Source organism: Heteronotia binoei, chromosome 14 (assembly GCF_032191835.1).
Source record: "Heteronotia binoei isolate CCM8104 ecotype False Entrance Well chromosome 14, APGP_CSIRO_Hbin_v1, whole genome shotgun sequence".
NCBI lineage: Eukaryota > Metazoa > Chordata > Lepidosauria > Squamata > Gekkonidae > Heteronotia > Heteronotia binoei.
Genome location: NC_083236.1, coordinates 71343182 through 71359164, shown reverse-complemented (window position 1 = coordinate 71359164; position 15983 = coordinate 71343182). Strand labels below are relative to the sequence as shown.

The window sequence follows — 15983 nt, the reverse complement described above, 5'->3', positions numbered from 1 at the left end:
GTATTCAAAAACTGCTACTTGCTGAACTAAACACAGCTCCTGTCAGCCAGCTAAGCACGGAGGACACAATGCACAGCACACCCCAGCTTTGAGAAATGAGCTTCTGTGCTGAGAAAGGCCAATCCCAACGGCTCCAATCATCAAATAATACCACTGAATCTGAATTCCACTGACAGTCTACCTAGCCTCTATCTTGGCTAAAATACAGAAGTGCTTTTGTTATATTTTTGCCAAATGCATAGTTCCACTTGCTTGAAGAGATCAGATTAAACTAGGTTACTTGCAGAAAAGCCAGGCAACTCAGTTAACATACTCTGTTCCGTTCTCTTTGTTCTGAGAGCTGCAGGCCAAGCCCAGCAGCCGCCAGTCTGGAAAGAACCACACAGTTCCTTGTACTACACTAGCTACAGATGTGTACCTGCAGGGACATGAGCCCGTGTTTCCATCCAGTGAAAAATGAACTGATTTGCCTTTCCTTAAAAGTACTGTTCTACTTATTCACGTAGCAAAAATATGTCTTTCAAAACCAAGAGATGAGTGATAACTTAGAACATGCAGGACCTGAATAACCCACTGCTTGCTGCCCTGTGTTGCCACAATGGCCAAGGGGCTTCCTTCCACACCTGCCCGAGGCTCTGCCGGATGTCAGCTTCCTTTGAAACAGAGCAGACAATTCTCCCTCCATCAGTGTCAGACTAGGATCTGGGAGACCCAGGTTCAAATCCCTCCTCTGCCAGACAGCCTTGCTGGGTGACCTTGGGCCACTCTCTGCTAATCTACCCCCAAACAGCTGATGTGAGGATAAAGAAGGGGAGAATAGCGTAAGCCACAATGGGTCCCCAAGTGAGACAAAAACAGGGTATAATAAATACCTTCTTTGCATCATTTCCTTTCAGGTACTCATCGTATTACATTTATAGCCCACCTTTCTCACTTTCCTGCGTGCTAGAAATTTTACAGAGAAAATCATTTGTATGCTTTATATCAGCTGCTGAAACAGAAATTTTTCTTTCTTTGCAGAATTTGAGACTGTCAGGATATTACATCTTTATTATCTTTAATTTTCTAGATGTTTAAGTATAGTATAAGGTATAGCTTTTAAGTTTTATGATCTGAGAACTGAAAATTGTTTTTCTTCCTCTACTGTATTTTGGGTACACAGAGAAATAAACGCTATCATATATTTAAGGAACACTGGGTTTTAGTCTCATGAATTTAGCAGCTGGGAACAACATTATGTTATGAGAAGTTGTGGTAAGTTTTGTGATTGGGTAAAACTCTAGGATCGTCTAGAAAATTAAAGGTAATCAAGACGTAATTCCCTGACAGAGACATTCTACCAGACTTGGAAAATAAAAGACAGGGCAGGGGCTGAGGAAAAAAGCGGAAGTAGGAACCAACTATTGGAGCCCTAGTCTTAGGGAAGAGATTAAGGGTTAGCTGACCAAAGTCCAATTACATACACAAGGTTACAACTGTCGCATTGTCACTGAAGCTATTCTCTCAACATTTTACCTCTAGATCAGGTGGATCACTGGAGGGCCAGACAGCAACTCTCAGAAAACCAGATTAGAACCAGAGGCCAATCCAATTACTAATCCTATGTAAGAACAAAGGAAAGGGCACAAGAAGAACACAAGAGTCCCCACTTTAGCAGATCACTGGGCCAAATAATCCAGCATCCTGCATCACACAGAAGCCGCCTAATTGCCCTGGAAGGACAATCTACAGGGCGTAGAGACAAAGCCTTCCACAGATGTTGCCTCCTATAATGAATTTAGAGGTTTACTGCCCCTGGAGGTGGAGGCTTACTTTAGTGACCATGACTACTAAAGCACTTTCTATATCTATAGGCAGGAAATCTCACAGTTAATCACCTGTTACATTTTTGTCTATCCTGAATCTATTGCCAATTAGCCTTCATGGGATGTACGTATTTTGGGAGAGAAAGTTCTCTCTACTTCTCTCTCCACCAATGCATACATTTTATAAGCCTCTATTATGCCCCCTTTAGCTATCTTTTTTTCTAAACTGAGAATCCCAGGCTCTTCAACCACTGGAAAGGTGCTCCAACCCTTTAATCACCTTGCTTGCCCTCTTCTGTACTTCCTGCCACCCAGCTCCACAATGTCCTTTTTGAGTTGTGGTAACCAGAACTGTGCACAGTATTCCAAATGAGGATGTGCCATGAAAGCATTACAACAGTGGCCTTTTTATTTCCAGTTCCTTTCCTAAAGGCCTCCAGCACAGAGGGAGACTGTCAGTTGTAGATGCCCATTTCCAGACACTGAAGCCCTACCTGCTCGATCCACAAATGCCCACACACCATTGCATTTGTCTTCAAAAATGTACGAGCTAGAAGAGGATTCTCAGAAAGTTCAGATTCCAGACCTCTTTCTCTCAGCAAAGGCACCTATAAATAGCACTCACTATTACTCATGTCCCTGCCAGATTACATTCTGTAGTAAACACAGTCTGTTAGCAACTTAATCAACGTCACTGAACTTGGCTTTCCTGCCATGCAAGATTTCAGGCTTACTTTTGGCATCCTGGCAGAGAATGTGCACACATGAAATACTGTGGACTACCAACCTGGTGTAAAAACATGCACATACATTGCCATTGTTACCAATGATAACACAAATGCCATCAAGGAAACTCCTAGTCCACAAGATGATATTGGATTTATTGGATTTATATCCCACCCTATACTCTGAATCTCAAGAGTCTCACAGCAGTCACAATCTCCTTTACCTCCCCCCCCCCTACTACAGACACCCTGTGAGGTAGGTGGGGCTAAGAGAGCTCTTACAGCAGCTGCCCTTTCAAAGACAGCTCTGTGAGAGCTATGGCTGACCCAAGGCTATTCCAGTAGCTACAAGTGGAGGAATGGGGAATCAAACCGGGTTCTCTAATATCAAAATGCTGCATTACTGTATGTATTAGTGCTTGTGCTACTTTTGTTAGTTCTATGTATAGCCCTGTTTTTGAACTGCAATCTGCCCTCAGTCTTTGCAAAAAGCATAACTGAAGTAAACAAACTGATGAAAGCTGCACACTTCCCTGTTAAGCCCATTACGTGCCTCTTAAGTGATCTGGGCAAAAAGTTCAAAGCTTATTTGAAGCACATCTCTTACCACTTGCGTTCCATGTTTATGGTGACTTATTAATACTCTTTAGTATTTTTTTGTATACAGAAAACTACTTGTATCTTCTATATATATCTTTAGTCATTTCCTTAAATAGGGTATCACCGAGCAGGGGGGTACAGCTAGAGACTCACACTAACACTAAAGCCACGGCATCAACTTAACTACATTAATTTAAATTAAATTTCCAGAGTTTAATCTTGCAGAAATGCATCCGGTCAGCTTTCTTCTTTCAAAAAGGGAAGAATGTCTGAATTCCTAGCACAGTCACGATCAAATCAAGCTGCCTCAACTTTATTAATGGGATTGTGCCTTAAATCCTACGCCTATGTGGAAGACGCAGCGGAAATTCACAAGAGGCCAGTGAAGACAGACTTCCCGTCTCTGAGGTAATGATGAGGAAGAAACAGCAATGACACTGCCATCACCAGAAGTTCATGCCCCATCCTTTCAACATTCTTCTGGCAAGCATTCTGTTCAGGTTTTTACCAACACTTTCCCAATGAAATGGTCAACCCCACACTCCACAAGCAATACAGAATACATGGGAGCTACTGCTGCCAAAAGCAGTCCACAGTGAACTTAAACAATATACTGTTTTTATTGGTTTTGTTCACGCCACCTTTCTCTCTAATCAGGACCCCCAAACGAGGCTTACATCATTCTCCTCTCCCCACAAAAACCTTGTGAAGCAGGTTAGGCTGAGACTGGCCCAAGGTCACCCAGGAAAGAGCAGGGATTTGAACTTGAGTCTCCTAGACCCTAGTTCGATACTATAACCACTAAACTACACTGGCTCTCAATAAACATTTAAAAGCCATATCATATGCAAAGCAAATCAAGAAAGCCTTTTACCCACAAATAAAATCATCAAAAAAAGCTTGTACTTCATTTGCCTGGGAGCAACAGACTATAAACTGCTGAACTCAAGAAGAGTCAAATCAATCTTCATTTCTAAGTTAATTGCAGAAGTCACAGAAGCTTGCTAACTGACATAAATATTCCAATGTACTCAAAGTCCAAAAAGTATCTGCAACAGCTGAATTTCAGTGGTGGTCACATTCCTCTTGATTCTTATGTACCCGGGGAGCTTGTCGCTAACTCCTCCTGAAAATACCACTGTCATCTTCCTTTTCAGATTCAGAACGAGTGACTGTCCTTTGAGGTTTGATTAATATTTTTTTGGCACTAGCTTCAGTAACTCTTGCCCTTCATAGCTATTAAAAGCCAACACTGGAATGAGAGATTATCAATGCCTGATTAAGCGTAGGGAATGGTTTTGATGAAGATCAAGGAATCAACAGCACAACCCATGGTAAGCCCAGGCTTGCCAGTGCCTGTTTCTGCACCATGAGGAAGGTACTTGGCCAACTCTGGTCCCAACAGAGCTCCTCTTCCTCCACTGCCACCAGCAGACCAATTCCCAAATGTTCTGTCAAGTCTAAGGATTTACACTTCAGCCCCTCTTGCAGTTAGTCTATAAAGACCTCAGTACTGATTTTGCCATCTCTCCTCCCTCCAAATTGCTAGAGGGGAGCAATCTCTCTTATGGGAGCCCTTGGTGGCTAGGGCTTACCAGCTGCCCCCCACACTCCTGCTAAGTGATAATTGAGCTCAATGTGGTCTACAGAGATCAGACTGGCTGCATTTAAAGTGAAAACAATTTTAGTAAGTAAATTAAAAGCTCATTCTGAATAGGCAATGACAACTGACTGTACAAGGGTAAAACATATGAATGCATGCCTATCTTCTTTCCCTTCCCAGGCATTAAACTTACCTCTTAAGAAAGGCTCTCAAAATCTTTTAAGTGGCATTCAACATATCTCACCCACTACCTTGATTTCAGTGTTCAGGGATCATCCTTTGTTTTTAGGAACATGTACTCCTGGCTGCTCTTCTGAGTTGTGACTATTCCTTCTTCCTCATGAAGGTGTGTGTAAAAAGATGGCCTCTTTCCTCAAAAAGCTCCACCAACCCCCCCCCCACACACACACACCTTTCCCTAGCAGACTCCCCATTTCTTACATTCTGCAGGTAGTTCCACTCTAGGTCCCCGAGGCTCTATTATTGCTTAGGTGCATATATATATATATATATATATATATAGGCATGAAGTCTTGTCATCTTATGCGACTCCATAGAAATTTCAAGGCAAGAGATGTCCAGAGGTGACTTGCCACTGACCACCTTTGTGTTGCAACCCTGGACTTCCCTGGTGGTCTCCCATCCAAGTGCTAAGCAAGGCTGAGTCTTCTTAGCTTCCAAGATGAGGTGAGTGTGGGCCGTCTGGTGCATGGCACAGGGGCAACTAAGGGCTGCTCACTGTCCAAGGGCATATCCACTGCTGTAGCACTGAATGGCTCTACGCCAGGAAGGAGACTCATTCCATTTGTTTCACCACCTGCCTCCAACTAACCAGCAAGAAGCACATTACAGCCTGTGCCAGCACAGAGTGCAAATTAAAGAATTATCTTGCAAGTTTATAAACCTGGGGTTCCCAATGTGGTGCCTGTGGGCATCATGGTGACTGCCAACACCTTTTCTGGTGCCCACCAAGTGTTTCTAGGAGGTGGGTGGGGACAGGTACAGCCTTTTGCCCAGCAAGGCTTCTGATTGGCTGTGCAGATTTTTAAAAATGTGTTCTGCAGCAGCCTTTTTGTTGCTGGGCCCACCATGTCATGTCAGAATTCCAAATGTGTCCACAGGCTCAAAAAGTTTGGTGACCTCTGTAATAAACTATTGTACTCAAGTCCTGGAATAGAAGGCATTTCCCCACACAACCAACTCTTGAAAAGCTATTCCTTGCCATTGCCTTCATAATTTTAGCTCTATCTTCTCCAATTTTAATCTCTGAGTAAGAGGACCAAACCTATGCTGGTCTCAGAGCCCCAGCTTTACTTGAATGGAATAAATTATTTGGGTTCTTACCAATCCAGTTTTCAACCTGGTTTTTGCACTGAAACAGCCTTCATCACTTTTAACGTAGATAAGAGGTAACACAGGTAGATAAGAGGTACCCACCGCAGTGGTTCCAATCCTTTTGTAAGACCCAGACAGTGGTTCTAGAACAAGTAAGAGAAATGAGAGGCCTCTTGCTTGAGGTGACCAAATTAAGAGCAAATACAGGTCTGCTCTTTCCCTGGCCTACTTGGGTTCTGCAAAGCTGGTCACCAGCTTGACACCCAGCTCTACAGCTCATTTATATTATATCTCCTAGGAAGCCTGGATTTACTATACCAGTGTCCAAAGGCAGTAGGGGGCCAGATGGGGAAACATTAACAGGAGCTTAATCCAGACAAGACAGAGGGGGTTTTAATAAGAGGTTCAGCTGATTCAAAGGCAACAATCATCTGCACTTCCTGTGAAGAAGACTCGTGCTTGCAGTCTGAGAGTACTTGTGGACCAGCCTTGCTCTTGATCTGTAAGGTAGTAATGGCTGCCAAAAGGGCCTTTTATCATCTTAGACTAGTTGGTAAACTGTGCCCAAAGTCTGACTTGAGCACAGTTATAAATATCCTGGTCATATTTAGATTAGACTGTTATCATGCACTCTGTATGGGGCTATCTTTGGATTTTTTAAAAAAATTCTCAGTCAAAACTGCAGACTACCTGATTATCTTGCGCAGATTGCTGTGATCATACTACACTTATCTGGATCCATCCTAATCATGGGTGTCAAACATCCGGCCCAGGAGCCGAATCAGGCCCCTGGAGGGCTCCTATCAGGCCCCCAAGCAACTGGCTGTCATCTGCTTCCTTCTCCCTCTCTCTTGCTTCCTTCTGCATCACAGCTTGCTTTGCCAGGCTTGCTCAATAACACAGGCGCTATAGAGCAAAACTCCTATTTTCTTCATTGGCTGAGGCTCCTCCCTTGGGGAGGAAAAGGGGAAGGCAGAACATGTTTTTCCAGGCACTCTCAATCACACAGCAGAGCTACTGAGCCAAGCCTCTCTTCCTTCTATTGGCTGAGGCTCCTCCCTTCCCATCCCTTGGGGAAGGAAGGAAAGAGCCACAGCTTTCTCTGCCCAGTTCCCAGGATCCCATGGGAGAAATACAAAGAAAGCACCTTTAGGACCAATGAGTGCTAATGTTTTAAGCTTTTGAAAAATATATATTTAATTGTGTTTGTCTGTGTCCTTTGTACCTCTGCTACCTAATCTTAAACAGGCACACACACGGCCTGGCCCAACATGGTCCGGCCCAACCTGACAAGGCCCATCCCAACCAGGTCTTATTTATGTCAGATCTGGCCCTCATAACAAATGAGTTTGACACCCCTGATCTTCATTGTCTTCCAGCTGGTTCCAGGCCCAAAGCAGAGTGCTGGGTTTTACTATTAAATCTAGAGCCAGGATTGCCTCCTGCAGCATCAACCTACATAAACATCAAGAACACTAGGAAAACCAGTTTAGTGTCTCACTGTTTCCAGAAGTTCAGCAGATGGCAACACCAAGGGTATTTTCTGTAGAAGCAGCAGAATACTGAACACATTCCCAAAGACCGTCCAGCACCTTCCTTCATGGCTTTTAGGAGCACAGGAAAAACCTTCCTCTCCCATACAGTTAACCTGTGCTCTGGCTGCTCGGTAAACTGACTGGAATCGTGTTGCTCATTAATACTTTTGCTGGTATTTGTTTTCTCTGATTATGCAACCTTTTTATGACCACCTCCGGCAGGTTTCATCGTGACTTTACAGTAGCACAAGTGGCTTCAGATCAGTTTGGTGCCAAAAAGCAGCAACAGTTCAACAAAACAAATAAGCAAACACCACCACATACTCAGCTGGACCCCTTCCAGAGATCCTCTGGACTCAGGCTGTCTGGATTCCTGAGAGTTGTGAGCAGGTTCCTAACTAAATATATCCAAATCTATACAAACTGAAGCATGTCTACTTAAAGGACTATCCACAACAATGACATGCAGCACCTTTCAAGAAGTTTCAGTATACGTGACATCTCTTCTACGAAACTGCAAATGAAAAGAGATCTCTCAAAGTGACACTCAATGCTCTTGTAATCAGGCTGCAGGTCCAGTCACCGCCATCATTCTGAAACAGAGTAAATTTCAAAACCCAACTAAAATGTAAGGAAACGGTTTTACTGGGTTATTTGCTCTCCAATAACCACTTAGAAGGAAAAAAACTCACTAGACATACTAATTAGTGGACTGCGTAGATCAGGGATCCCCAACCTTTTTGAGCCTAGGGGCACCTTTGGGATTCTGGCACAGGGTGGTGGGCACAAGTACCGAAATGGCTACCACAGGAGACAAAGCCAACCACAAACTGATCAGGACTATGTCACACATAACTTGAAAAGCCAGTCTTCAACATTTCAGGCTAAAGCTCTGTTTTAGTAGGATGCCTTTTAAAATGAATGCACTGTTCAAAAACATTTTCTTGCATACATACAGCTCACATTCAGTCACACTGTGAATATTTCTGTGCTGTGGTAGCAGCTGCTGAAGCAACTTTTTTTAAAAAGCTGCCAATTAGACCTCCAGTGGCCAGTCAGAAGCACCGCTGGGCAAAAGCCCCCTAGCCCCACCCTTTTTCTAAAAATGTGCAAAGAGTACCACAGGACACATTGGAGACAACTGGTGAAGATTAATAGTTTGTACTTTGAATCAGCCCTTTCTAGAAAGCGGAAAATCAAGCGTAGTACAAGCAACTCATCTAAGTTTAGCAGTTTCTAACATTATGGCCAAGATGGACAGGTTCCAATCACTGCAATCTCTTTTCCTGGCTTCCTGCCACATCCCTTTGACTCTTATCAGAAGCCTGCAACCCTCTGCTTTATTAAGTACAAAGATTCAATCCACAAAAACAATGTTATATCACCAAACAAATTATTAATTACTTAAACATTTACAGTTTTCTACAGTTTACCAAATAAATTCCTTGTTACTTCCATAACTGTTTGGCACTGAACAGCAGTGATTTTAAGACAAAAAAAGAGCCTTGAAGTATTTTTCACCGTTCTGGTGCCCCACAGCCCACTTCATTAGATGCTTGATATGTGAAGGATATTCTAGGCTGATGCCACAATTAATCTGCCAGGCTTTAGGAGGACAAAAGAGTTTTCTGTCCTGCTGTAATGGACTGGCATGGATGACCCTGTGGAGCTGGTAATTTCATCCTGCTTGCACAAGAATTAGTGGGCCATACTCTTCCTATAGTAAATGACACAAGGAAGCTCTTATTACTCACCCAGGTGAAGAGTGAGTTTCCAAAGAGAAAAGATTGTACTTTAAACTGCTTTATAATGTTATTTTTAGAAGTCACCTTCAGGTACAGGTTTTCCACGTTGGATATTATTTTCATTCACTATTACAGTAACATGTTTTAAATAATAAACAGAACTCTTCCTCCTGACAATTTAGAAAAGGGACAGAGTTTATTTAAAATGTCAACTATACGAAGAATATTCAAATGCATTTAAACTAAAGCAGACAACATTACTTAGAAGGCAGATAATTATAGAACTTGCAATTGGTCAGTTGACCATCCTAAAACAGATTTCAAACCCCTTCCGTGACATATTAAAATACAAGCAGTGACTCCTGAAAGCTCCTCCCCTGCAGCCACAAATTTCGTTAATCTTTAAGGTGCTCCTAGGCTCTGGCCCTTTTCTACCTCCACATCAAATACAACTACCCATCTTGATCTATACCTTAAGGCAGTCTGAAGTAAGAGATTCATTTGCTTCCAGTGCTCTTAGAATCTTAGATCACCACTGATGGCAAAATAAACACAACTCAGTCATGAAGGGGTTTGTGTGTGGAGGCCTGAAGCTCAAAAGCTGTTGCAGTTTATCAAACACTTAAAAACCTGAACAACAGATATTCTGACTGGTTTACTCAGCATATTCAATCTGGCCAATATCTGCCATAATTCATTGAGAAGTGTTTCTAAAAGCAAACACATTTTAAATTAAAACTTATTTGCTGGTTACAAAACTGTCAAGTATTCCACATCGATGCTTACCATTTATCTGGAGTTTGTGATACCAGCTACTGATTGTTGCTGGGAGTACACTTTTATCCCCCAAATTATCATCATTAAATACTCTGCATATGTGCCAGCTACACGAAGATCACCATTTGTGTGAAAGGAGACTAGAACACACTTTTAGGTGGGCATCTTCAAAGCAGGCAGCTCAAGCCTGGGCCAATAAAACAGGCAAGTGCCGTTAGCTTGTTCATTAGCACAGCCTCTGAAGCACAAGCCTGGCTACTGTGCACACCAGTCTGCAGAGGGGAGGTGGGTGGCAATCAGAGATGGGACATTTTTAGTGGTACCTCACCCACGGAACACTCACTTTCCGGAGCCTCGGCTGGCACCTATCTACTCCCTCCCTTTCAGGCACCAGGCCAAAACATATCTTTTTACCCAGGCTTTTTAAAGCAGGGTTTTCAATTGTTTTTACAGTCAACTTCTAGCCTGAGAACAGTTTTATGATGATCATTTTAAGTTGCAAAATGTTTTATGCTGTTTTTATGCTGTGACCGGGCTTCCAACAGTTTGTTAATTTTTAACAATTTTATCTTGTTTATATTTTACTCTGTAAGCTGCCTCAAGCAAGTTCTCTGAAGAGGTGGCACAGACATTTTCTTAAACCCAACAGTCTCAGACACATACTGCAAAATGTCTACATCACATTCACTCATACCCATATTTCAGTAAATTAATGGCTTCAGCCCTCTTATGATCAAAACCCTCGAGTGCATGTGACTTCACCCTCCTCCTCATTTGACAGTAATGTCTGCAGGTTCATAGAGTGTTATTAATTACAGACTTTGAGAAATGAGAACACTGTTTGTGCTACTAAAATACAGTGCCAGGACAACAGTGATGACTGCTTAGAACAGAATATTAGCTTTTCACCAACCCCTTTTCTCAGTTTTGAACAGATATTTCCAATCTGTAGGTCCTCATGTTATACTCACAGAACCAGTCAGAAGCTAGTGCATTGGCAACAGAACCACTTGTGAGTCTAAAGGAGGAAGGCACTCACAAAGACTACCTAAATGTTGCCAGCTCTGCTGTTTCTTGCAATAATCAACTGGAGAGGGAGTATCAACAGTTACTACTGTCATGCCCGAAACTAGGTTTTCTGAGGGAAAACCATCAATAAACAAGCACTCCCAACTTGCTTCAAACTGCTTTTTCCATCTTGTCTTCCCAGTTTTGAATTTACACCCCCATGCCAAGAAAGCCAATTAACAAAACTCTAGTCACTTGTGGATTTAGACACCTGCCTTAACCAAGTCATTTTCTTGACCTTTAACATGTTTTGGCAACAAAATAGTTCACATCTACCCTGCACAACCCCCCCCCCCAACACTGGCATTTGTTTTCCTTTCAATTAAATCCCTCTAGTTTCCCTCAGCCCTTCCAAGGCAGAAGGCGCTGCAAGGCCAGCCTCCCCCTCCCCCCCCTGGAACCCCAACATGATCCAGGACAGGGCTTTTTTTGTAGCAGGAACTCCTCTGCATATTAGGTCACACCCCTCTGGTGCAGCCAATCCTCCTGGAGCATACAGTAGGCCCTGTACTAACAGCCCAGTATGCTTTTGAAGGGTTGGCTACATCAGGGGGTGTGGCCCAGGGACTTTTTTGTAGCAGGAACTCCTTTGCATATTAGGCCATACCCCTCTGATGTAGCCAATCTTTCAAGAGCTTACAGGGCTGTTCTTACAGGGCCTACTGTAACCTCCAGGAGGATTGACTACATCAGAGGGGGTGTGGCCTAATATGCAAAGGAGTCCCTGCTACAAAAAGCTGGGACTCCAGGCTAAAGGAGGCCAAGCAAAGCTGCTGGGGAAGGGGGGGACCACCAAGGCTCCCTGAAGGCAGCAGGTTAGTCTGGAGAGACCCCGGCCCCATCCCAGCCCTGTACACTCTTGAAGGATTGGCTACATCAGAGGGGTGTGTCCTAATAAGCAGATCAGTGTAGAGCCCCAAGCCAAGCAACAAAACTCTCTAGTCACGTGCCTTAAGCGAGTCATGTTCTTGACCTTTAACATGTTCTGGCAACAACCCCCCCCCCACATCTACACGGAACTCCTTTGCATCTCAGGCCACACCCCCCCCCCGATGCAGCCGAGCCTCCCGGAGCTTAAAGCGCCGCCCTGCGCGACTGGCTACGCCGGGGGGCGTGGCCTAATATGCAAAGGAGTCCCTGCTGCAAAGAAGGCCCCGCCCGCCCCCGGGGCCGGAGCACGTGCAGAGGCCGCCCCGCCCCGCCGGACTCACCCTTGGAGTAGAGGGACTTGGGGGACTCGAGGTCGAGGTCGGCGCTGAGGAGAGAGATGAAGTCCGAGGGCATCGCAGCTCCGCGGCCGGGGCAGAGGCAGGCGGGGCGCCGCGCTCTCGACGCCGAGGGAGGGAAGGCGGGCCGGGCCGGGCCTTCCGCCGCCGCCGCTCCTGACAGGAATCCGGTGCCTGCCGCCCAGCGGGACCACCCCCTGGCTACTGACTCCGCGCATGCGCCGCCGGGCCAGCTCCCGAGTGGGCAACGGAGCAGCGACAACCGCGGAGGCGACCGAAAGGCATCGAGAATGCGGGGCATGCGCAGACGCGCGCACGGCACGGGGGGAGGGGCGCCCGTGTGCGCATGCGCCTCCCGCGAGGGGCCGCCGCAGCCGCCGAACAAATCTCGGCGTCCGGGCACGCACCGCGCATGCGTAACCAGGCGAAGGGGGAAAGAACCTCAGCCGCGCAGCAGCTTTCGCGCAAGCGCCTAAGAACCGTCTGCGCCTGCGTTACGAGGTGGGCCCGGGGGGCTTCCCCTCCCCTCCCCTCCCCTCCCGTCGGTGCAGCAGGCCGAGCCCGCGGCCCTTGCAGTTCAGTGCGTGGAAGGAACAGCAGGGGCTGCAGCGGGAGGCAGGAGAGCAACGAGGAGGCGCCGCCCCTTCGACGGCAAGGCTGAGCGCCTGCTGCGTCGCCCCCGCGCCCAGAGGGCAGCAGGACATTCCGTTGGCAGGCTGGCATGCGGGGCGCTCAGGTTCAGGCCCGGCATTCCCAGCTGGGGAGATTGGAGCCGCTGCCCTCAGCACCGATCCCGAGGGACATCCCTGCAGCTCCCCGTCCATGCATGCGCACGTGGCTCAGCCCGCCAGCAGGAGGTGCTGCGCCCACGGACAGACCAGGGCCCCCAAGGGGAGAGAACTGCAGGAGGAGGCAGAGAGAGCAACGAAGAAGGGGCGCTCGCTCCCTCGACGGACGGCAAGGCGCCAGGCTGAGCGCCTGCTGCTTTGCCCCTGTGCCCAAAGGGCTGGGCATTCCGTTGGCAAGCTGGCACACAGGCTCCGGTTCAAGGCCCCGCATCTCCAGCTGGGAAGGTTGGGGCCGCTGCTTCAACACTGACCCCATGGAAGAGCCCTGCTGCTCCTCGTCCATGCATGTGCAGGTGGCTCAGCCTGCCAGCGGGAGGTGCTGCACCCACTGACAGACCAGGCCCCCCCAAAGGAAGACACCTGCAGAGGGAGCAGCCCCCCCCCCCACCCTTCCCTGGGCCAAGCAAGTTCCCTCTGGCCACACTGCAAGTAGAGAAAAGCAATGAAGAAAGTCTCCTGGGCAGCCTTCTCCCTGTATTCTGTACCAGGCTGAAAACCAAGTCCTTGTTTCTGCTTGGGTTCCAGCCCAGAATGTGACTGGCCATGCATTCTCAACCCCAGGGCTTTTTTTGTAGCAGGAACTCCTTTGCATATTAGGCCACACACCCCTGCTGTAGCCAGTCTTCTTGGAGCTTACAGTAGGCCCTGTACTAAGAGCCCTGTAAGCTCTTGGAGGATTGGGATTCCTGCTACAAAAAAAGCCCTGCTCAGCCCCATCCACAGCCCTTGGAGACTGCAAGGAGGGCCTGGCCCAACCACAGACAGTGGGTGGGGGGGAGCTGTAGGACAACGAAACCACATGCTCTGCATGGTGGAGTCACACACTGGAAGTGCCTAAGGAAAGGAAGCTCTTTTACAGGGAAATTGCACTACCCTAAGCAGGGAAGCCTCGCTGGGGCTGATTTGCTGGCTGTTCCACGACTGGAGGTCTGCTCTGCTTCCAGGACATCCTGCAGCCGTGAATCTGCTGCTGTCTAGTTAGACACAGTGGGAAAAGCACTTTTTAGAAAATCACGTTCTGAATTTGCTATTATTCATTTCCTACAAACATTCCCATGATCTTAAGAGATTAGAAAAACAATCACTTTTTCTGCATGCCATTTGTTATGTTCTCTTGCTGTGTCCTTTGTAAAAGAAACAAACCCAATCTCTCTGCTTAATCTCAGAGTTTCTCCAGGGTTTGGAGGCTTTTCCCCCCCTCCCCATTCTGGCTGGCTCTGTGTCAACCTCCTCCTTGCTTGCAGTACATTTATGTTGCACTTTGTCCAAGTTTCCCGATCTGCATCCAGGATTGTTCGTTCTTAAGCTTCGATAAAAACAGGTCATTTTGTTTCTGCTACTTTTAGAGAATCCACTCATGTGTCAGGACTCACAATACAGTGGTGATTTTTTGTAACATGCTGACAATAATATTGATAGCACGTTCTCCTGAAAGGCTGTGGAAATATCCCATTGTTACAGGCGCTGGAATCTTAACAATGAGACATTTTTACATTGTCATGGACTGGTGCTCTGAAGGATTCCAAAGGTCAAGCCCTGCTCCACAGACACACACCCACCCACCCAAGGACAAGGCAATCTCCGTGGAACTCACTTGGGGCAGCCAGGCCTGGGCCTCACAATACCATCACTTGCATCAGTTTAGAGCCCCAAGTGATTCTAAGCAGCTTTGCAGGTCAAATCAAGAGTTTCCCAGCTCAACATTAGGAAGAACTTCCTGACCGTGAGAGCGGTTCCTCAGTGGAACAGGCTTCCTTGGAAGGTGGGGGGGGGGGCTCTCCTTCCTTGGAGGTTGTTCAACAGAGGCTAGATGGCCATCTGACAGCAATGAAGATCCTGTGAATTTAGGGGGAGGTATTTGTGAGTTTCCTGCATTGTGCAGGGGGTTGGACTAGATGACCGTGGAGGTCCCTTCCAACTCTAGGATTCTAGGATTCTTCAGGAGGTGGTGGGCTCTCCTTCCTTGGAGGTTTTGAAACAGAGGCTGGATGGCCATCTGACAGCAATGAAGATCCTGTGAATTTAGGGGGAGGTGTCTGTGAGTTTCCTGCATTGTGCAGGGGGTTGGACTAGATGACCCTGGAGGTCCCTTCCAACTCTGATTCTATGAAATCCCTTCCAGAAGCAAATGACGGACTGTTCCCTGACCGCATTTATTATCTCTAAGGAGCTCCAAGAGAGACTCAACAGCGACCCGAATGTCTGCCTGATACAGAAATGGCAGATCCACATTACAAAACAGGATGAAGTCATTAACATTCAAACCAGAGACTATGACTGGTTGGGAGAGAGAGAGAGCGGTCATCTCCCCATGGGAGGCAGACAGGTAAATGCTGCTTAGGATGGCCCTGGAGATCCTGCCTGCTGCAGTGCTTCTCAGAGCAGCGGTCAACAGGACAACCCTCCAGCCAGGACCCACAAATGGGGAGGGGGAGCAGGTGCTTCCCTAATGGGTCACTCGTCTCAAGTCACCGCAAGCCCAAGGGAAGTCACTGCTTATTTTCCAGTGACCATTTGGAAAAAGCAGTCAGAAAACAGCAAGTCTGTCAGCAGCTCCGGTGATCCCAGGTCACGCCAGCACTTCCTGCCTTGCTACGGAGCATAGCGGAGACTTTGCCTCATGGCTTTCTCTCCCCAGAGCAGGGAGAGCTCTTGACAGGCTAGGCCAAAGTCAGCTCTGCCACTGTGCAGCCTCCCCCCCCTTCCAAGCTACATC

General features: G+C 46.8%; 1 protein-coding gene across 2 annotated transcripts in view; it reads right to left on the bottom strand.

The window, feature by feature from the left end:
• NFAT5 (nuclear factor of activated T cells 5) overlaps positions 1-12507 on the bottom strand; it is a 52724-nt gene extending 40217 nt beyond the window's left edge. For both annotated transcript variants that reach the window (XM_060254541.1, XM_060254542.1), the window contains exon 1: positions 12405-12507. In XM_060254541.1, the coding sequence (XP_060110524.1) occupies positions 12405-12477 (73 nt within the window). In that variant the 5' untranslated portion in view covers positions 12478-12507. The remainder of the gene's footprint in view (positions 1-12404) is intronic.
• Positions 12508-15983: the final 3476 nt, after the last annotated feature.